Source organism: Plectropomus leopardus, chromosome 20, assembly GCF_026936395.1.
Source record: "Plectropomus leopardus strain MGB_pleo_1.0 chromosome 20, ASM2693639v1, whole genome shotgun sequence".
NCBI classification, from domain to species: Eukaryota; Metazoa; Chordata; class Actinopteri; order Perciformes; family Serranidae; genus Plectropomus; species Plectropomus leopardus.
This window is the reverse complement of record NC_142195.1, coordinates 24348007-24370280: the sequence shown is the minus strand read 5'-3', so window position 1 is coordinate 24370280 and position 22274 is coordinate 24348007. Positions and strand designations below refer to the sequence as shown.

At 38.3% G+C, this 22274-nt stretch overlaps 1 protein-coding gene across 5 annotated transcripts in view; it reads left to right on the top strand.

The window, feature by feature from the left end:
- Positions 1-22274, top strand: part of akna (AT-hook transcription factor) — a 68538-nt gene that overhangs the window by 13219 nt on the left and 33045 nt on the right. For 4 of the 5 annotated variants that reach the window (XM_088071139.1, XM_088071138.1, XM_088071137.1 and 1 more), the window contains 17 exons: positions 1459-1615; positions 1857-1957; positions 2048-2107; positions 2195-2313; positions 2419-2590; positions 3109-3275; positions 3372-3533; positions 3717-3966; positions 4070-4176; positions 4418-4677; positions 4797-4932; positions 5443-5592; positions 5688-5818; positions 6119-6244; positions 6843-6959; positions 7064-7135; positions 8012-8156. In XM_088071139.1, coding sequence (XP_087927265.1) covers positions 1459-1615; positions 1857-1957; positions 2048-2107; positions 2195-2313; positions 2419-2590; positions 3109-3275; positions 3372-3533; positions 3717-3966; positions 4070-4176; positions 4418-4677; positions 4797-4932; positions 5443-5592; positions 5688-5818; positions 6119-6244; positions 6843-6959; positions 7064-7135; positions 8012-8156 — 2432 coding nt within the window. The remainder of the gene's footprint in view (positions 1-1458; positions 1616-1856; positions 1958-2047; positions 2108-2194; positions 2314-2418; positions 2591-3108; positions 3276-3371; positions 3534-3716; positions 3967-4069; positions 4177-4417; positions 4678-4796; positions 4933-5442; positions 5593-5687; positions 5819-6118; positions 6245-6842; positions 6960-7063; positions 7136-8011; positions 8157-22274) is intronic. The other variant, XM_088071141.1, reaches the window with a different exon arrangement.

Here is a 22274-nt window from a genome sequence, read left to right as displayed (position 1 = left end):
TCCTTCATCACAGCTCTGAACCACCATCCGTCTCCTCCTCCTCCTGCCGATAAAACATCACACAGGCAGCCTGGGAGAAGGAGTGGCTTTACGCTGAAATGATTTGTTAGATTATTTTTCAAAACATGAGTTTTAATTTTGTGTGAACCCTGAATGATTAGTTCAGACAACAGGAGATGCATCTTCTTAGACTTGCCATCATCTTGTTATTACAAGCTTTAAACAAATTTTCATTTTAATTAAAAACACTCAACAATATTTACTCTCCAATCAGAAATAAATGTTTGTATATTTTATCTCCAATCCTTCAGTTTCTTTTTGCAGCTCAGCGTACATCCATTTAGCCAGAGTCATTAACGGGTTTAGTCTGATAAATTATCTTTTTTAGGTCATTCTATCCTTCTGACCCTTTTTTTATTGCCTTGGCTATTAACAGAAAACTAAAGCAACATAAGTGGCTGTGTGTGTGTGTGTGTGTGTGTGTGTGTGTGTGTGTGTGTGTGTGTGTGTGTGTTTATAGGGACTCATGAGGTCAGTTTAAGGTCATTATGATTTATTGCTTACAGGGGAGGGGTGTCCAGTCGTTCTCATTATCATTCAATTCTGTATGTTTGCAAACAGGGAGAGGCGGGGCAACCACCCAGTGTATGTGTTTAACCCTTAGTGATGTCACACAGTCCAGTTTAAATTCAGTCTGTGTTTTCTGCTCTAAATGACCTGTTAGATTTTGTGGCTTCACTGTTTGCTGCTTCAGACAGAAACTGAAAATCCACCACGAGATGACACTAGATGGGGATGTAGGTTTTCTGTATGTTTAGCATTTTCAACTGAATGTGACCACTTCTTTGTTTTCCAGGTGATATGATGAGAATTTTTCGTAAGGAATTTTTTAGAATGAGAAACTTTCTAACATGTTACATAAAGCGTTCTTGTCACTAGTACCAAAAGGGCTTTAGTTCAGGCTGTACTTTAACATTGGCTAAAGTACAAGTGACCAGTGATCCAAAAATGCCTAAAAAACTTTAATTCACTTTAATTATAACTGTAGTTGAAGTTTTTGGATATGTTTACATGCATAAAATACTCTGGTTTTTTGCCCTTATTAAAAAAAGACAATATTCGTGCTAAGATGTGGACATGGCTACTAAAAAATTAGGTTAGCTGTTTTTTGTTCAATGCAAATGTGAACAGAAAAACACTGTATTTGTGTTCAAAAAATGCTGCTAAATCCCAAATAATAATAATCCTCATCAGAAAATTCAACATGCGGAAAAAAAGTTTAATTTAGAATATTTTAACTGAATATTCTGATTACATGACACGCTTCAGGTTTTGAAAAATGTCATATTTGGAATTAGAGTGGAGGATCAGTGCGCACATAAACGTCACTGATTCTTGTGGAATGGAAAATGTTGCAGAAATATATCACAAGACTTAAATTTTCTATTTCTTCACCAGGTGAACCTGTACTCTGACCCTCCAAAGCCCGGATATTTGGTCCAGACAGGACTGAACCAGGCCACCTCAAAGTTCATGATGCTGAATTTTCCTCAGGCTCAGAAAGCAGAGATCAATTCAGCTTCTCTTCATCCAAATGGATGCAGCACCCGTCAGAGTAAATTCATCCTTTTCAGTGTTTACTAGCTTGCTGTCAAATTAATCATTTCATCTATCATATATTAAATAAATCAATGAATGGGCTTCTCTGGGTTGCACTGTTTCTTTAAATTTTTATCAGGTGCACATACAAAAAAATCAACAGGTTTTCATCTATCACTCAGATGCTGCTTACATGACATAATTCTGTGCAGCCTGAATCACCCTTCTTTCCCTGCACCTGTCTGTCAAATAAACAGGAAGTCCATCTGCTGGTCCTTCCACAAGAAACCCGGACCCTCAGGTGGGACAGCAGCTGGCCAAGATTCTCTACAGTCAGGCCGACAAGTTCCTCCAGCAGGTAAATGACCTATTAAAATTCTCAGCAGTGTTGGTAATCTTCGCAGATTTGCTAGATGATGTGATAAAGGTTTTGGTGTTTTTCATTCAGCTGCAGGCTTTTGACGATCTTCTAAAGAGCAAAAAACTCAGACCTGTTGATCAGATGAAGGTGAGAATAACAACTCAGCTCAAGTTGTTAAGAAGAATTACTTGTTATGGTCACTCATATCCTGACTAATTAAACCGTGCTCTTCAGGATCTCTCACTGCTTGCAGACGGACTTGACTCTTTAGAGAGGGGCTACCTGTTAGCGAGGGATGAGCACAAACTCTTGCAGCAGCAAAGGGCAGATATCAGTCACTTTGACCCCGAACGGTGAGAGTCGGATATAAATACAGTACACTATATAATTTGTGCATACGTGCAGTCAGTTGTTTTTGCTGTTTTTATTCTGATTTTGCTTGCATGTGTATGTATCAGGGAGCTGGAAGGGCTGATCTTTCACTGTGGGCTGCGTATGGAGGAGCTGAAAGAGCAGGTGGAAGAGATGCAACAGGAGCAGCCCTCATGTGAGGCTCCTCCCTCTCCACCTCCTCAACCCACCATTTCATCTGTCACCTCTGAGAGGGGAGAAACACTGAATGACCCACAGGTACCATCCAACAGCTCTGTCTTAAACTGTACAGATAGTCTACTTGACTTTAACGCATGTGGTGTGAAACTCTGCGGTTTTCGGTCTGTTGATGGGAAAAAAAGCAATTGATTTTCAGACGTCACTTAAAAAAGACAATTATAAATAATTATGATTTTTTTCAGTTCCAAAACTGGTACTTGTGCTCATTTAATATTAGATATTATTATATAGATCTTTGCACATGTGGTCATTGTCTTGTTTTATTTGTTACCTGATCAGTACAAATTATTTCACTGAAAGATAACGGTGACATGCAAAAACAATTTTCTTCTGCATCTTGGTTCCAACATTCTCTAGTCTGAAAATTATTAATTAAATCCAACAAAAAAGTAGTTGTGTAGTTGTCAGCCCATTTGCATTTTATGTAATATCCCCGTTGTTGCTTAATAGAGAATACACTCCTGCTCTGAAATGACAGGATATAATATCAGCTGCATCAGATTTTGAATCATCATCGGAAGTTCATCTCCTTTCAGAGCCCACCTGTGCCTTTGCTGGATGATCCAGGAGAAGCAGCAGCGGTGGTGAGCTCAGCCAGTGAAGACAGTGATGAAGAGGAGGAAACTCTAAATTCTGTCTACCTCAAACCTCTGAATGTCAAACACGGACACGTTGAACAAGACTTTGCTGCACTAATGGATCAGTGAGTGGTGATGTTTTTGTTTTAGTTATGAAGAGTGACCATCTTTGCTGTGGGAGGATTTTTATTAATGTTGGGACTTTATTTCACCCCGTTTAGCTACCAAAGCTTTAAGGAGCTTCCTAAACTTTTAGACCATAGCCAGAGGGACAGAGCTCCTGCTGCTGCCTTAAGAGGAGACATACAGCCTGTGGGAGAGAAGAAAGCGACACCGGGTCAAGGAACTGGAAACCTGGAAGTCCAGAAAAGTCTTCCACAGAGGTTAGTCCTCAGAGAAGCAGCACAGTAATGTTTGTTCTTGTACGGGGCAGCTCCGAGGCTTTGCTGTTATAGAGAATGTGTTACTGCAATGTTAGCCCCGTTTTTGGAAGACACTAGACATAAATAAAAATGTTGAAAAACAAACACAGATTCATTAAATCCTCTGTACTTCTCTGATGATAGGGAATCCAAATCAGACCATCAGGAGTCTCCTCCTGCTCACTCCAGCAAACAGCAGACCAACAGGTCCAGCTCTCCTTCCCACAGGACCTCCAACCAGTCCACCACAGTCCCTGTTCATCGTCTCAGTAGCAGAAGGAGGTTAGAGTTGGGAAAATCCCACAGCAGCAGTCTGAGCAGTCTGGGAGAGATTACTGCATCAGACAGGAGGAACTCTAAACTCCAACCTGGGAGCAGCAGAGTGCTTTCTCAGGTTGGTTTTAAGTCATAAACTTTCAGGGCGAAATAACAGTCTGTCATCTAGAATGTGTATGGATGTCTGTTGTATAATGTTTGATGTGATTTATGTTGATCAGGACGGGATTATCTCTCCGGAGACGGACAGCGGGTTTGTCTGCTCAGAGAGCAGCCGTCTGACTCCTGCAGCAGCTCCCAGTCCTCTCCACCAGAGGGCCCCAGAGAGGTGAGAGAGGTCCAATACTTCTTCTTTGCCTCCACACTGATTTACTGCACCATAAATGTTTGCCTTCTGTGCCTTCCCCCACCTCTGTTACACACACACACACACGCAGCATACTGATGTTTAACCTTACAACTCTAAAGCCCCTAATCCTCCTTTTACTGTTTATTCATTTTATATAGTCTTGTGCTAATCAAGTCTTTTCTGTCTTTTTATATTTGATTATTCTTTAATGCTGCAACAGCGTTTCAGTGCCTCAGCAGGAGAACACAGGAAAGCCTCAGATAGGCCCAGTCCCAGATCCATCTCCTGCTTTTTCACCCTCACACAGCTGCGTGTCTATGGAGTCCAGAGGGGGCTCCCGGCTCAGCCATGACCAGCCGAAGAGAACCAGGCAGAGGAGACGCACTTTCTCCTGCTCGCCACAGCGCTGGGACTCTCAAACAGAACAAACGAGGGCTGGCAGTGGGACCAGTGACTTTGGGCTGGAGAGTGACAGCAGCTGTGAGTCTCCGAATTCTGTCCATCAACTGAGAATGCTGCTGATGTTGTCTAGTTATTCATATTCGTTAGTGTTTCCTTTAATTGTGTCTCTAACCTGCTGCCCCTCTCTGTCTCTGCAGCTCACGCTGTGTCTGAAGGAGGACAGAATGACCACTGCACCCCCCAGAGCTCCAGCTCAAGCTCCTCCTCCACTGCACGGTATCACCATGGTGATTCTAAAAGAGCACCGAGCTCCAATCAGCCAGCGAATCACATGTGAGTGTGTGTAGCAGCAGCTGCCATAGTGATAATTGTGCAAACATGGCCAGGTTTATGTCTTGCTGTAACAGTCCTGCATAGAAATGATCTCTGACAAATGAAAAGTAATATTTTAACACAGCAGATTGTTTGTTAACTCCTGTAAGTTGCTGTAAATGCTGAACCACCCTTAATGTTTCTGTCATCATATATTCTTCTGTGATTTCCTACAGAATCGGCTGCTATTGAGTGTGGTTGCATATTAGGAGGTATTCCTGCATGGTGTGAAGTTGCATGACTCTTTCAAAGAGTGTGTGTACATTTGGACTTACACCTGCAAAAATACTTAACGGAAATGTGGTCACTTGAATATTTTTGCAACACTTCAGTGGTCACATTTACTGTATTTTACTACTGTTTGACCTTGGATTTGTGTGGTGTTGAGAAACCAAAATATATGTACATGCAAACATGACCTCCAATGTGTTTTTTTCATATGATTTTAAGCATCTTATGTGTGTTTTTTAGTGATGCAATCCGGACGGTTCAGGTTGAGGTGACCAGACTAAGGAAGACGTTAGAAAGCTGTCTGAGAAATAAGAAGCCCCTGAGCTCCATGAGAGCAACTCCCTCAGCTCAGGACCACACTCACCAAAACACCTCTACACCTCACATCAGGTTGTTTTTATTTTCCAGTGTATATATATGTATATTTAAATACTTATATGTTTTATGTCAGCTTGAACTTATTTTGGTCTTCTCTTATTGTTTAGGCTTAGGGAGCAATGGGGTGATGTCAACAGGGGAGGAAGAGACAGAGAGATGGTTAAGGAGTCTCCACTGAGACGGACGGTCAGGACTAGATCACCACCTGCTCACAGACAGAAGCCTCAACCTGATATCTGTAAGTGAAAGATCTTGAAAAATCCAAAATTTACTTCTAGCTTATGTGCATCTCACTGAAGGATGGATTAAAGTGTATTAACATTTAAACATAAGCCTTAAGCGATAAAACATGACTTTGGTCATATTTAGGATTTGCTATAAAGAAAATAACGTACAAGAGCCCAACTAATTGTGTGTGAAGATGTACAGAAAGCGTGTATCTACTTTGACTTGTACATAGTATATTATATACGCAATATATAAGAACAATCATCCATATACATTTTAACATTATTAAGTTCATTGTTTTTGTTTTCAGTGACAGGTTCTGAGCCCTCTACATCCCAGCCTCAGACTCTGGTGTCCAGGTGTACACAAACATCCACTGCAGCACCAGAGAGATGCCATTCCCACACAAATACCACCTGCAGCAGTACACACCCCAGTAAGAGCTTACACACATTTTTGATTGTGAACTTCCTCCCAGCAAACAACTTTTTAGGCAACTTCAGATGTTTTAGCCGATGATCCAGTCCAGATGAACCTGTAGAAACTAGATTGGAGTGTTTTGCTCACAGATGTCGTGACAGTGCTGTTTCTCCAGGATTTGAAAATGACAGGACAACACAGCAGAGTGCTGAACAGGTCCAATTTTAAGACCTGCTTCCAATAATTTGTCGAGGCGCCTTCTTTAAAGTAATCATTTTGGGACACAAAGCTGTAATGAAAATAATAATTATGGTCTGGATAAAGTTATTTTAGAACTGTATAAATAGAGCTTCTGTTTGTTGCTTATAACAGTCTTTTATAGCTTAATTCAGTCTCTCTTGCCCTCAACATCTTCTAAATGCTCACAGTGTATCACACTGTTATATTTCCATAGGTGCACACGTAGAAATGTGACTAATTGTGAATTCATAGCAACAATTGTTCATGTCAGTGCAGACACGTGTTGGAAAGTGTTACCATTTTTTAAAGATTTTTGCCAATATGCCAGAACAGATTGTGTCTACCACACTGGTGAGTGTATTTGTGTGTTGCAGGGCAGCATTTTGGTGTATCTGTACGAGTGTCAGAAACAGCGGATGAACCTGACAGCAGAGGGCGTCAAGCTACTCTTTGTCCTCAGTGCTTGTCAGGCCACCACGGACGATCAGAAAGTAAGGAAGCTCCTTTTATCCTTAAGTTTTGTCTTTGTCTTTTGACCTTTTTTTGTATGCAGGCATATACACATATTCAGGTGTTTTTTTTTTCTCAATGCCAGTTCGTGGTGACAGAAAGCCAACCCACTCCTCTTGCTGTCGTCACTGTCCTGTCTGTGGACGCCCTGAGCCAGGTTAGAGATCACAGCTGTGATGTTACTCAAACGCACTTTTGGCAGAAAACTGAGTTTTGGTGTTATAGAGAGGCTTTGAACAGTCATCTCTTTATCTTTCAGGCATTTACTCTATGTGGTGGTTCCCTCTGACCCTTAAAAAGTCTTACAGGGCATTGAATTTATTAATCTAAAAACAAGGCCTTGCTTGGTATGAAAATTATTAATTATTCTTTCAAAATTAAACAAAAAGTGCTCAGATATAGGAAGTAGGTTTTTATCATTTTTTTCCCTGACATTTTACAAATCTAAACAAAATTAATGATAATAATAATCTATATTATTTAATTTTGTTAAATAATTTAATTAATTCCTTCTCTTTAACTGGTCATGATTGGAGTCCAAGCATTGGAATCTCACTTGCAAATTAAGAAGCGCCCAGAAAACTGGCCATAAATGCCAGTTTAATATTTCCCACCTCTGTTGGTAAACCGTATATATACCTTTATGATAGCTGAATTTTTTTCACATTTAAGCTAAATAATCTAACTTTTTCAATGAACAAAATAAATGTCATGTTTTATGTTATAATAAACATTTTGTTCAAGTAAAATTGGCCTTCTTCAGTTTTGCTTATTAGAAAATTGGTCTTAAACTTAATTCTGAGTGGCAATAAAAAGTCTTAAAAAGTATTAAATCCACTTTGCATTAAACTGCAGGAACCATGTTGATGAACTTATCCATAGCTTTTCATAACCTGGGTTGGTTGTTCACTTCATCAGCACAAACTTCTGTACAGTCACTCAGGAACCTAATCAGTTCAGGCTGCTGTAAATGAAAATATATTTTTTTATGTGAAGTGTTAATGGAGCTCCTGACCTGCCCTGTGATTTACAGACGGTCGCAGAGTCTCAGACCCCCTCACAAAGACACGGCGCCGCCCAGCTGAGTCCCCGGACAGAGCTGCGAGGAGCAGATACTTTGAGGCTGCAGCTCCTCCTGCAACAGTGCAGTGCATGCCAGTCTGCCCACCACCACTCCTGTAAGTAACCTTTACACTCACCAGGCAAGTGATGTAGGACCCATCTGATGTCCGGCTACGACATACCTACTTTTTTTATGCTATTTTGGATGACATACTACACTATGACTTTTTCATGCAATTCTTTATTGGGCCATTTTGGGTCATTTTTGACAACATACTATACTGTGATGTTTTGGGGTAATTTTTGACGACATACTATACTATGACGTTTTGGTGCCATTTTGGGTCATTTTCGGTGACCTCAGGATTGGGTCGCTGCCTTTCGCAGGTGATGTGGTCCTGTCGGTTTCATCAGGCCGTGACCTTCAGCTCTATCGGTTCGCAGCCAAGTGTGAAGCGGCCGGGATGAGAATCAGCTCCTCCAAATCCGAGGCCATGTTTCTCAGCCGGAAAAGGGTGGAGTGCCCTCTCCAGATTGGGAAGGAGATCCTGCCCCAAGTGGAAGAATTTAAGTACCTCGGGGTCTTGTTCACGAGTGGGGGAAAGAATTGAACGGGAGATCGACAGGTGGATCTGTCGTGGTGAAGAGGGAGCTGAGCCGAAAGGCAAAGCTCTTGATTTACAGGTCGATCTTCGTTCCTACCCTCACCTATGGTCACGAGCTAGTGACCAAAAGAACAAGAACAAGCAGCCGAAATGAGCTTCCTCCATAGGGTGGCTGGGCTCTCCCTTAGAGATAGGGTGAGAAGCTCGGTCACCCGGGAGGAGCTCGGAGTAGAGCCGCTGCTCCTCCACGTTGAGAAGAGCCAGATGAGGTGGCTCGGGCATCGTCTCCCCGGTTAGGTGTTCAGGGCACGTCCCATCGGTAGGAGACCTCGCGGAAGCCCCAGGACATGCTGGAAAGACTATGTCTCTCAGCTGGCTTGGGAACGCCCCAGGAAGAGCTGGACGAAGTGGCCGGGGAGAGGGAAGTCTGGGCTTCCCTGCTTAGGCTGCTGCCCTCGCGACCCAACCCCGGATAAGCGGAAAATAATGGATGGATGGATGGATGGATGCCATTCTATGACGTTTTGGGGTTGTTTTTGATGACGTACTAGAGCTGGGCGATTAATCGGATTTTAATTTGGATTACGATTTTGGCTTCCCTCAATTTTCAAAAAAGGCGATCGAGATAAAACGATTATGTGCAGCATGAGTCGAAGAAAGTTGCTCCCATTTTGTGTTTTATTTTTTTAATCAAGTGCACCCTCGGTCATTTTTAACGTCATACTATACAATGATGTTTTTAGGCCATTTTGGATGACATACTGTACTCTTATGTTTATGTGCCATTTTAGTTCATTTTTGTTGACATACTATATCTTCATCTTAACACTGTCTCCATTGTTGCAGTTGTCAGTCCAACACACAATTGACCTTGCTGCCAACCCGGCTCAAAGGCCTTGACATTGTCGTTTCGTCATGCTGTAGGCCTCTATCCTTGATAAAACACAGGTGTTCTCCATTAGTCATCACTGCAGAAAAGGAGGAGGGCAGATTCTAAATTGACTGGAAGAAAAGGAAATAAAAAATTAACAGGAGTGTAAAAAGGCACACCCGCTTTGTGTCCCTGAATATATAATATGATACATACTAGGACATTTTTAGAACATGTTTGAAGACATATTATGCTGTGAAGTTTTGGGGTCATTTTAGATCATGCTTTACTGTGATGTTTTTGGAAGTTTTCGCAACATACTTCACTATGACATGTCTGGGCATGCTATTTAAGGTGGTTTTCGGCACTTTTTTTTGACATTCCATATTTTGACATTTAGTTAATACTATAGCCTTGCCTTTTTGGTCATTTTTTCAACGTGCATTATTATGTTGTTTTTGGCTGTTTTTGTACCGTTCTATGTTATGGCGTGTCTCTGCACACTATTTTAAGCTGTTTTGAGGTGTTTTCAGCTGTTTTTGGGACATGTCATATTTTGACTTTTTTCCACACTATAGCCTTGCCTTTTTGGTCATTTTTTCAACGTGCATTATTATGTTGTTTTTGGCTGTTTTTGCACCATTCTATGCTATGGCGTGTCTCTGCACACTATTTTATGCTGTTTTGAGGTGTTTTCAGCTGTTTTTGGGACATGTCATATTTTGACTTTTTTCCATACTATAGCCTTGCCTTTTCGCTCATTTTTTCAACGTGCATTATTATGTTGTTTTTGGCTGTTTTTGCACCATTCAACACTATGGCGTGTCTCTGCACACTATTTTATACTGTTTTGAGGTGTTTTCAGCTTTTTTTGGGACATGTCATATTTTGACTTTTTTCCATACTATAGCCTTGCCTTTTTGGTCATTTTTTCAACATGCATTATTATGTGTTTTTTGGTTGTTTTTGCACCATTCTGCGTTATGGCGTGTCTCTGCACACTATTTTATGCTGTTTTAGGTGTTTTCAGCTGTTTTTGGGACATGTCATATTTTGATTTTTTTCCATACTATAGCCTTGCCTTTTTGCTCATTTTTTCAATATGCATTATTATGTTGTTTTTGGCTTCTTTTGCAACATTCTACGCTATGGCGTGTCTCTGCACACTATTTTATGCTGTTTTGGGGTGTTTTCAGCTGTTTTTGGGACATGTCATATTTTGACTTTTTTCCATACTTTGGCATTGCCCTTTTGTTCACTTTTTTAACATGCATGCTTATGGTATTTTTTGCTGTTTTGCACAATTCTATGCTATGGCGTGTCTCTGCACACTATTTTATGCTGTTTTGAGGTGTTTTCAGCTGTTTTTGGGACATGTCATATTTTGACTTTTTTCCATACTATAGCCTTGCCTTTTCACTCATTTTTTCAACGTGCATTATTATGTTGTTTTTGGCTGGTTTTACACCATTCTATGTTATGGCGTGTCTCTGCACACTATTTTATGCTGTTTTGAGGTGTTTTCAGCTGTTTTTGCGACATGTCATATTTTGACTTTTTTCCATACTATAGCCTTGCCTTTTTGGTCATTTTTTCAACATGCATTATTATGTTGTTTTTGGCTGTTTTTGTACCGTTCTATGTTATGGCGTGTCTCTGCACACTATTTTATGCTGTTTTGAGGTGTTTTCAGCTGTTTTTGGGACATGTCATATTTTGACTTTTTTCCATGCTATAGCCTTGCCTTTTTGGTCTTTTTTCAATGTGCATTATTATGTTGTTTTTGGCTGTTTTGCACCATTCTATGTTATGGCGTGTCTCTGCACACTATTTTAAGCTGTTTTGAGGTGTTTTCAGCTGTTTTTGGGACATGTCATATTTTGACTTTTTCCATACTATAGCCTTGCCTTTTTGGTCATTTTTTCAACATGCATTATTATGTTGTTCTTGGCTGTTTTGCACCGTTCTATGTTATGGCATGTCTCTGCACACTATTTTATGCTGTTTTGAGGTGTTTTCAGCTGTTTTTGCGACATGTCATATTTTGACTTTTTTCCATACTATAGCCTTCCCTTTTCGTTCATTTTTTCAACGTGCATTATTATGTTGTTTTTGGCCGTTTTTGCACCATTCTATGCTATGGCGTGTCTCTGCACACTATTTAATGCTGTTTTGAGGTGTTTTCAGCTGTTTTTGGGACATGTCATATTTTGACTTTTTTCCATACTATAGCCTTGCCTTTTTGGTCATTTTTTCAACGTGCATTATTATGTTGTTTTTGGCTGTTTTTGCACCATTCTATGCTATGGCGTGTCTCAGCACGCTACTTTATGCTGTTGTGAGGTGTTTTCAGCTGTTTTTGGGACATGTCATATTTTGACTTTTTTCCATACTATAGTCTTGCCTTTTTCGTCATTTTTTCAACATGCATTATTATGTTGTTTTTGGCTGTTTTGCACCATTCTATGTTATGGCATGTCTCTGCACACTATTTTATGCTGTTTTGAGGTGTTTTCAGCTGTTTTCGACATGTCATATTTTGACTTTTTTCCATACTATAGCCTTGCCTTTTGGTCATTTTTCAACGTGCATTATTATGTTGTTTTTGGCCGATTTTGCAGCATTCTATGCTATGGTGTGTCTCTGCACACTATTTAAAGCTGTTTTGAGGTGTTTTCAGCTGTTTTTGGGACATGTCATATTTTGACTTTTTTCCATACTATAGCCTTGCCTTTTCACTCATTTTTTCAACATGCATTATTATGTTGTTTTTGGCTGGTTTTGCACCATTCTATGTTATGGCGTGTCTCTGCACACTATTTTATGCTGTTTTGAGGTGTTTTCAGCTGTTTTTGGGACATGTCATATTTTGACTTTTTTCCATACTATAGCCTTGCCTTTTTGGTCATTTTTTCAACGTGCATTATTATGTTGTTTTTGGCTGTTTTTGCACCATTCTATGTTATGGCATGTGTCTCTGCACACTATTTTATGCTGTTTTGAGGTGTTTTCAGCTGTTTTTGGGACATGTCATATTTTGACTTTTTTCCATACTATAGCCTTGCCTTTTCGCTCATTTTTTCAACGTGCATTATTATGTTGTTTTTGGCTGTTTTTGCACCATTCTATGTTATGGCGTGTCTCTGCACACTATTTTATGCTGTTTTGAGGTGTTGTCAGCTGTTTTTGGGACATGTCATATTTTGACTTTTTTCCATACTATAGCCTTGCCTTTTTGGTCATTTTTTCAACATGCATTATTATGTTGTTTTTGGCTGTTTTTGCACCGTTCTATGTTATGGCATGTCTCTGCACACTATTTTATGCTGTTTTGAGGTGTTTTCAGCTGTTTTTGGGACATGTCATATTTTGACTTTTTTCCATACTATAGCCTTGCCTTTTCGGTCATTTTTTCAACGTGCATTATTATGTTGTTTTTGGCCGTTTTTACACCATTCTATGTTATGGCGTGTCTCTGCACACTATTTTATGCTGTTTTGAGGTGTTTTCAGCTGTTTTTGGGACATGTCATATTTTGACTTTTTTCCATACTATAGCCTTGCCTTTTTGGTCATTTTTCAACGTGCATTATTATGTTGTTTTTGGCTGTTTTTGCACCATTCTATGCTATGGCGTGTCTCTGCACACTATTTTATGCTGTTTTGAGGTGTTTTCAGCTGTTTTTGGGACATGTCATATTTTGACTTTTTTCCATACTATAGCCTTGCCTTTTCGCTCATTTTTTCAACATGCATTATTATGTTGTTTTTGGCTGTTTTTGCACCATTCAACACTATGGCGTGTCTCTGCACACTATTTTATACTGTTTTGAGGTGTTTTCAGCTTTTTTTGGGACATGTCATATTTTGACTTTTTTCCATACTATAGCCTTGCCTTTTTGGTCATTTTTTCAACATGCATTATTATGTTGTTTTTGGCCGTTTTTGCACCATTCTATGCTATGGTGTGTCTCTGCACACTATTTTATGCTGTTTTGAGGTGTTTTCAGCTGTTTTTGGGACATGTCATATTTTGACTTTTTTCCATACTATAGCCTTGCCTTTTCGCTCATTTTTTCAACATGCATTATTATGTTGTTTTTGGCTGGTTTTGCACCGTTCTATGCTATGGCATGTCTCTGTACACTATTTTATGCTGTTTTGAGGTGTTTTCAGCTGTTTTTGGGACATGTCATATTTTGACTTTTTTCCATACTATAGCCTTGCCTTTTTGGTCATTTTTTCAACGTGCATTATTATGTTGTTTTTGGCCGTTTTTGCACCATTCTATGCTATGGTGTGTCTCTGCACACTATTTTAAGCTGTTTTGAGGTGTTTTCAGCTGTTTTTGGGACATGTCATATTTTGACTTTTTTCCATACTATAGCCTTGCCTTTTTGGTCATTTTTTCAACATGCATTATTATGTTGTTTTTGGCTGTTTTTGCACCGTTCTATGTTATGGCATGTCTCTGCACACTATTTTATGCTGTTTTGAGGTGTTTTCAGCTGTTTTTGCGACATGTCATATTTTGACTTTTTTCCATACTATAGCCTTGCCTTTTCGCTCATTTTTTCAACGTGCATTATTATGTTGTTTTTGGCCGTTTTTGCACCATTCTATGCTATGGCGTGTCTCTGCACACTATTTAATGCTGTTTTGAGGTGTTTTCAGCTGTTTTTGGGACATGTCATATTTTGACTTTTTTCCACACTATAGCCTTGCCTTTTTGGTCATTTTTTCAACGTGCATTATTATGTTGTTTTTGGCTGTTTTTGCACCATTCTATGCTATGGCGTGTCTCTGCACACTATTTTATGCTGTTTTGCGGTGTTTTCAGCTGTTTTTGGGACATGTCATATTTTGACTTTTTTCCATACTATAGCCTTGCCTTTTGGTCATTTTTCAACATGCATTATTATGTTGTTTTTGGCTGTTTTGCACCATTCTATGTTATGGCATGTCTCTGCACACTATTTTATGCTGTTTTGAGGTGTTTTCAGCTGTTTTTGCGACATGTCATATTTTGACTTTTTTCCATACTATAGCCTTGCCTTTTCGCTCATTTTTTCAACGTGCATTATTATGTTGTTTTTGGCCGTTTTTGCACCATTCTATGCTATGGCGTGTCTCTGCACACTATTTTATGCTGTTTTGAGGTGTTTTCAGCTGTTTTTGGGACATGTCATATTTTGACTTTTTTCCATACTATAGCCTTGCCTTTTTGGTCATTTTTTCAACGTGCATTATTATGTTGTTTTTGGCCGATTTTGCAGCATTCTATGCTATGGTGTGTCTCTGCACACTATTTAAAGCTGTTTTGAGGTGTTTTCAGCTGTTTTTGGGACATGTCATATTTTGACTTTTTTCCATACTATAGCCTTGCCTTTTCACTCATTTTTTCAACATGCATTATTATGTTGTTTTTGGCTGTTTTTGCACCATTCTATGTTATGGCGTGTCTCTGCACACTATTTTAAGCTGTTTTGAGGTGTTTTCAGCTGTTTTTGGGACATGTCATATTTTGACTTTTTTCCATACTATAGCCTTGCCTTTTTGGTCATTTTTTCAACGTGCATTATTATGTTGTTTTCGGCTGTTTTTGCACCGTTCTATGTTATGGCATGTCTCTGCACACTATTTTATGCTGTTTTGAGGTGTTTTCAGCTGTTTTTGGGACATGTCATATTTTGACTTTTTTCCATACTATAGCCTTGCCTTTTCGCTCATTTTTTCAACGTGCATTATTATGTTGTTTTTGGCTGTTTTTGCACCATTCTATGTTATGGCGTGTCTCTGCACACTATTTTATGCTGTTTTGAGGTGTTTTCAGCTGTTTTTGGGACATGTCATATTTTGACTTTTTTCCATACTATAGCCTTGCCTTTTCGCTCATTTTTTCAACATGCATTATTATGTTGTTTTTGGCTGTTTTTGCACCGTTCTATGTTATGGCATGTCTCTGTACACTATTTTATGCTGTTTTGAGGTGTTTTCAGCTGTTTTTGGGACATGTCATATTTTGACTTTTTTCCATGCTATAGCCTTGCCTTTTTGGTCATTTTTTCAACGTGCATTATTATGTTGTTTTTGGCTGTTTTTGCACCGTTCTATGTTATGGCGTGTCTCTGCACACTATTTTATGCTGTTTTGAGGTGTTTTCAGCTGTTTTTGGGACATGTCATATTTTGACTTTTTTCCATACTATAGCCTTGCCTTTTTGGTCATTTTTTCAACATGCATTATTATGTTGTTTTTGGCCGTTTTTGCACCATTCTATGCTATGGTGTGTCTCTGCACACTATTTTAAGCTGTTTTGAGGTGTTTTCAGCTGTTTTTGGGACATGTCATATTTTGACTTTTTTCCATACTATAGCCTTGCCTTTTCGCTCATTTTTCAACTTGCATTATTTTGTTGTTTTTGGCTGTTTTTGCACCATTCTATGCTATGGCGTGTCTCTGCACACTATTTTATGCTGTTTTGAGGTGTTTTCAGCTGTTTTTGGGACATGTCATATTTTGACTTTTTTCCATACTATAGCCTTGCCTTTCCGCTCATTTTTTCAACGTGCATTATTATGTTGTTTTTGGCTGTTTTTGCACCATTCTATGTTATGGCGTGTCTCTGCACACTATTTTATGCTGTTTTGACGTGTTTTCAGCTGTTTTTGGGACATGTCATATTTTGACTTTTTTTCCATACTATAGCCTTGCCTTTTTGGTCATTTTTCAACATGCATTATTATGTTGTTTTTGGCCGTTTTTGCACCATTCTATGCTATGGTGTGTCTCTGCACACTATTTTAAGCTGTTTTGAGGTGTTTTCAGCTGTTTTTGGGACATGTCATATTTTGACTTTTTTCCATACTATAGCCTTGCCTTTTCGCTCATTTTTTCAATATGCATTATTATGTTGTTTTTGGCTGTTTTGCACCATTCTTTGTTAGGGCGTGTCTCTGCACACTATTTTATGCTGTTTTGAGGTGTTTTCAGCTGTTTTTGGGACATGTCATATTTTGACTTTTTTCCATACTATAGCCTTGCCTTTTTGGTCATTTTTTCAACATGCATTATTATGTTGTTTTGGGCCGTTTTTGCACCATTCTATGCTATGGTGTGTCTCTGCACACTATTTTAAGCTGTTTTGAGGTGTTTTCAGCTGTTTTTGGGACATGTCATATTTTGACTTTTTTCCATACTATAGCCTTGCCTTTTTGGTCATTTTTTCAACATGCATTATTATGTTGTTTTTGGCTGTTTTTGCACCGTTCTATGTTATGGCATGTCTCTGCACACTATTTTATGCTGTTTTGAGGTGTTTTCAGCTGTTTTGGGACATGTCATATTTTGACTTTTTCCATACTATAGCCTTGCCTTTTCGCTCATTTTTTCAACGTGCATTATTATGTTGTTTTTGGCCGTTTTTGCACCATTCTATGCTATGGCGTGTCTCTGCACACTATTTTATGCTGTTTTGCGGTGTTTTCAGCTGTTTTTGGGACATGTCATATTTTGACTTTTTTCCATACTATAGCCTTGCCTTTTGGTCATTTTTCAACGTGCATTATTATGTTGTTTTTGGCTGTTTTTGCACCATTTTACGCTATGGCGTGTCTCTGCACACTATTTTATGCTGTTTTTAGGTGTTTTCAGCTGTTTTTGCGACATGTAATATTTTGACTTTTTTCCATACTATAGCCTTGCCTTTTTGGTCATTTTTTCAACGTGCATTATTATGTTGTTTTTGGCCAATTTTGCAGCATTCTATGCTATGGTGTGTCTCTGCACACTATTTAAAGCTGTTTTGAGGTGTTTTCAGCTGTTTTTGGGACATGTCATATTTTGACTTTTTCCATACTATAGCCTTGCCTTTTTGCTCATTTTTCAACATGCATTATTATGTTGTTTTTGGCTGTTTTTGCACCGTTCTATGTTATGGCATGTCTCTGCACACTATTTTATGCTGTTTTGAGGTGTTTTCAGCTGTTTTTGCGACATGTCATATTTTGACTTTTTTCCATACTATAGCCTTGCCTTTTTGGTCATTTTTTCAACATGCATTATTATGTTGTTTTTGGCTGTTTTGCACCATTCTATGTTATGGCATGTCTCTGCACACTATTTTATGCTGTTTTGAGGTGTTTTCAGCTGTTTTTGGGACATGTCATATTTTGACTTTTTTCCATACTATAGCCTTGCCTTTTTGATCATTTTTCAACATGCATTATTATGTTGTTTTTGGCCGTTTTGCACCATTCTATGCTATGGTGTGTCTCTGCACACTATTTTAAGCTGTTTTGAGGTGTTTTCAGCTGTTTTTGGGACATGTCATATTTTGACTTTTTTCCATACTATAGCCTTGCCTTTTCGCTCATTTTTTCAACATGTATTATTATGTTGTTTTTGGCAGTTTTTGCACCATTCTATGCTATGGCGTGTCTCTGCACACTATTTTATGCTGTTTTGAGGTGTTTTCAGCTGTTTTTGGGACATGTCATATTTTGACTTTTTTCCATACTATAGCCTTGCCTTTTCGCTCATTTTTTCAACATGCATTATTATGTTGTTTTTGGCTGTTTTTGCACCATTCTATGTTATGGCGTGTCTCTGCACACTATTTTATGCTGTTTTGAGGTGTTTTCAGCTGTTTTTGGGACATGTCATATTTTGACTTTTTTCCATACTATAGCCTTGCCTTTTGCTCATTTTTTCAATATGCATTATTATGTTGTTTTTGGCTGTTTTGCTCCATTCTTTGTTATGTCTTGTGTCTGCACACTATTGTATGCTGTTTTGAGGTGTTTTCAGCTGTTTTTGGGACATGTCATATTTTGACTTTTTTCCATACTATAGCCTTGCCTTTTGGTCATTTTTTCAACATGCATTATTATGTTGTTTTGGCTGTTTTTGCACCATTCTATTCTATGGTGTGTCTCTGCACACTATTTTATGCTGTTTTGAGGTGTTTTCAGCTGTTTTTGGGACATGTCATATTTTGACTTTTTTCCATACTATAGCCTTGCCTTTTCGCTCATTTTTTCAACGTGCATTATTATGTTGTTTTTGGCCGTTTTTGCACCATTCTATGCTATGGCGTGTCTCTGCACACTATTTTATGCTGTTTTGAGGTGTTTTCAGCTGTTTTTGGGACATGTCATATTTTGACTTTTTTCCATACTATAGCCTTGCCTTTTCACTCATTTTTTCAACATGCATTATTATGTTGTTTTTGGCTGTTTTTGCACCATTCTATGTTATGGCGTGTCTCTGCACACTATTTTATGCTGTTTTGAGGTGTTTTCAGCTGTTTTTGGGACATGTCATCTTTTGACTTTTTCCATACTATAGCCTTGCCTTTTTGGTCATTTTTCAACATGCATTATTATGTTGTTTTTGGCTGTTTTGCACCATTCTATGTTATGGCATGTCTCTGCACACTATTTTATGCTGTTTTGAGGTGTTTTCAGCTGTTTTTGGGACATGTCATATTTTGACTTTTTTCCATACTATAGCCTTGCCTTTTGGTCATTTTTCAACGTGCATTATTATGTTGTTTTGGCCGTTTTGCACCATTCTATGCTATGGCGTGTCTCTGCACACTATTTTATGCTGTTTTGCGGTGTTTTCAGCTGTTTTTGGGACATGTCATATTTTGACTTTTTTTCCATACTATAGCCTTGCCTTTTTGGTCATTTTTTCAACGTGCATTATTATGTTGTTTTTGGCCGATTTTGCAGCATTCTATGCTATGGTGTGTCTCTGCACACTATTTAAAGCTGTTTTGAGGTGTTTTCAGCTGTTTTTGGGACATGTCATATTTTGACTTTTTTCCATACTATAGCCTTGCCTTTTCACTCATTTTTTCAACATGCATTATTATGTTGTTTTTGGCTGTTTTTGCACCATTCTATGTTATGGCGTGTCTCTGCACACTATTTTATGCTGTTTTGAGGTGTTTTCAGCTGTTTTTGGGACATGTCATATTTTGACTTTTTTCCATACTATAGCCTTGCCTTTTGGTCATTTTTCAACGTGCATTATTATGTTGTTTTGGCTGTTTTGCACCATTCTATGTTATGGCATGTCTCTGCACACTATTTTATGCTGTTTTGAGGTGTTTTCAGCTGTTTTTGGGACATGTCATATTTTTAGTTTTTTCCATACTATAGCCTTGCCTTTTTTGGTCATTTTTCAACGTGCATTATTATGTTGTTTTTGGCTGTTTTTGCACCGTTCTATGTTATGGCGTGTCTCTGCACACTATTTTATGCTGTTTTGAGGTGTTTTCAGCTGTTTTTGGGACATGTCATATTTTGACTTTTTTCCATACTATAGCCTTGCCTTTTTTGGTCATTTTTTCAACATGCATTATTATGTTGTTTTTGGCTGGTTTTGCACCATTCTATGTTATGGCATGTCTCTGCACACTATTTTATGCTGTTTTGAGGTGTTTTCAGCTGTTTTTGGGACATGTCATATTTTGACTTTTTTCCATACTATAGCCTTGCCTTTTTGGTCATTTTTTCAACATGCATTATTATGTTGTTTTTGGCTGTTTTTGCACCGTTCTATGTTATGGCATGTCTCTGTACACTATTTTATGCTGTTTTGAGGTGTTTTCAGCTGTTTTTGGGACATGTCATATTTTGACTTTTTTCCATGCTATAGCCTTGCCTTTTTGGTCATTTTTTCAACATGCATTATTTTGTTGTTTTTGGCCGTTTTTGCACCATTCTATGCTATGGTGTGTCTCTGCACACTATTTTAAGCTGTTTTGAGGTGTTTTCAGCTGTTTTTGGGACATGTCATATTTTGACTTTTTTCCATACTATAGCCTTGCCTTTTCGCTCATTTTTTCAACTTGCATTATTATGTTGTTTTTGGCTGTTTTTGCACCGTTCTATGCTATGGCGTGTCTCTGCACACTATTTTATGCTGTTTTGAGGTGTTTTCAGCTGTTTTTGGGACATGTCATATTTTGACTTTTTTCCATACTATAGCCTTGCCTTTTTGGTCATTTTTTCAACATGCATTATTATGTGTTTTTTGGCTTCTTTTGCACCATTCTATGTTATGGCGTGTCTCTGCACACTATTTTATGCTGTTTTGTGCTGTTTTCAGCTGTTTTTGGGACATGTCATATTTTGACTTTTTTCCATACTATAGCCTTGCCTTTTTGGTCATTTTTCAACATGCATTATTATGTTGTTTTTGGCTGATTTTGTAGCATTCTATGCTATGGTGTGTCTCTGCACACTATTTTATGCTGTTTTGAGGTGTTTTCAGCTGTTTTTGGGACATGTCATATTTTGACTTTTTTCCATACTATAGCCTTGCCTTTTCGCTCATTTTTTCAATATGCATTATTATGTTGTTTTTGGCTGTTTTTGCACCATTCTATGCGATGGCGTGTCTTTGCACACTATTTTATGCTGTTTTGAGGTGTTTTCAGCTGTTTTTGGGACATGTCATATTTTGACTTTTTTCCATACTATAGCCTTGCCTTTTTGGTCATTTTTTCAACATGCATTATTATGTTGTTTTGGGCCGTTTTTGCACCATTCTATGCTATGGTGTGTCTCTGCACACTATTTTAAGCTGTTTTGAGGTGTTTTCAGCTGTTTTTGGGACATGTCATATTTTGACTTTTTTCCATACTATAGCCTTGCCTTTTTGGTCATTTTTCAACATGCATTATTATGTTGTTTTTGGCTGTTTTGCACCATTCTATGTTATGGCATGTCTCTGCACACTATTTTATGCTGTTTTGAGGTGTTTTCAGCTGTTTTTGGGACATGTCATATTTTGACTTTTTCCATACTATAGCCTTGCCTTTTGGTCATTTTTTCAACGTGCATTATTATGTTGTTTTTGGCCGTTTTTGCACCATTCTATGCTATGGCGTGTCTCTGCACACTATTTTATGCTGTTTTGAGGTGTTTTCAGCTGTTTTTGGGACATGTCATATTTTGACTTTTTTCCATACTATAGCCTTGCCTTTTTGGTCATTTTTTCAACGTGCATTATTATGTTGTTTTTGGCTGTTTTTGCACCATTCTATGCTATGGCGTGTCTCTGCACACTATTTTATGCTGTTTTGAGGTGTTTTCAGCTGTTTTTGGGACATGTCATATTTTGACTTTTTTCCATACTATAGCCTTGCCTTTTTGGTCATTTTTTCAACGTGCATTATTATGTTGTTTTTGGCCGATTTTGAAGCATTCTATGCTATGGTGTGTCTTTGCACACTATTTTAAGCTGTTTTGAGGTGTTTTCAGCTGTTTTTGGGACATGTCATATTTTGACTTTTTCCATACTATAGCCTTGCCTTTTTGCTCATTTTTTCAACATGCATTATTATGTTGTTTTTGGCTGTTTTGCACCATTCTATGTTATGGCATGTCTCTGCACACTATTTTATGCTGTTTTGAGGTGTTTTCAGCTGTTTTTGCGACATGTCATATTTTGACTTTTTTCCATACTATAGCCTTGCCTTTTTGGTCATTTTTTCAACATGCATTATTATGTTGTTTTTGGCTGTTTTTGCACCGTTCTATGTTATGGCATGTCTCTGTACACTATTTTATGCTGTTTTGAGGTGTTTTCAGCTGTTTTTGGGACATGTCATATTTTGACTTTTTTCCATACTATAGCCTTGCCTTTTTGGTCATTTTTTCAACATGCATTATTATGTTGTTTTTGGCTGTTTTTGCACCATTCTATGCTATGGTGTGTCTCTGCACACTATTTTAAGCTGTT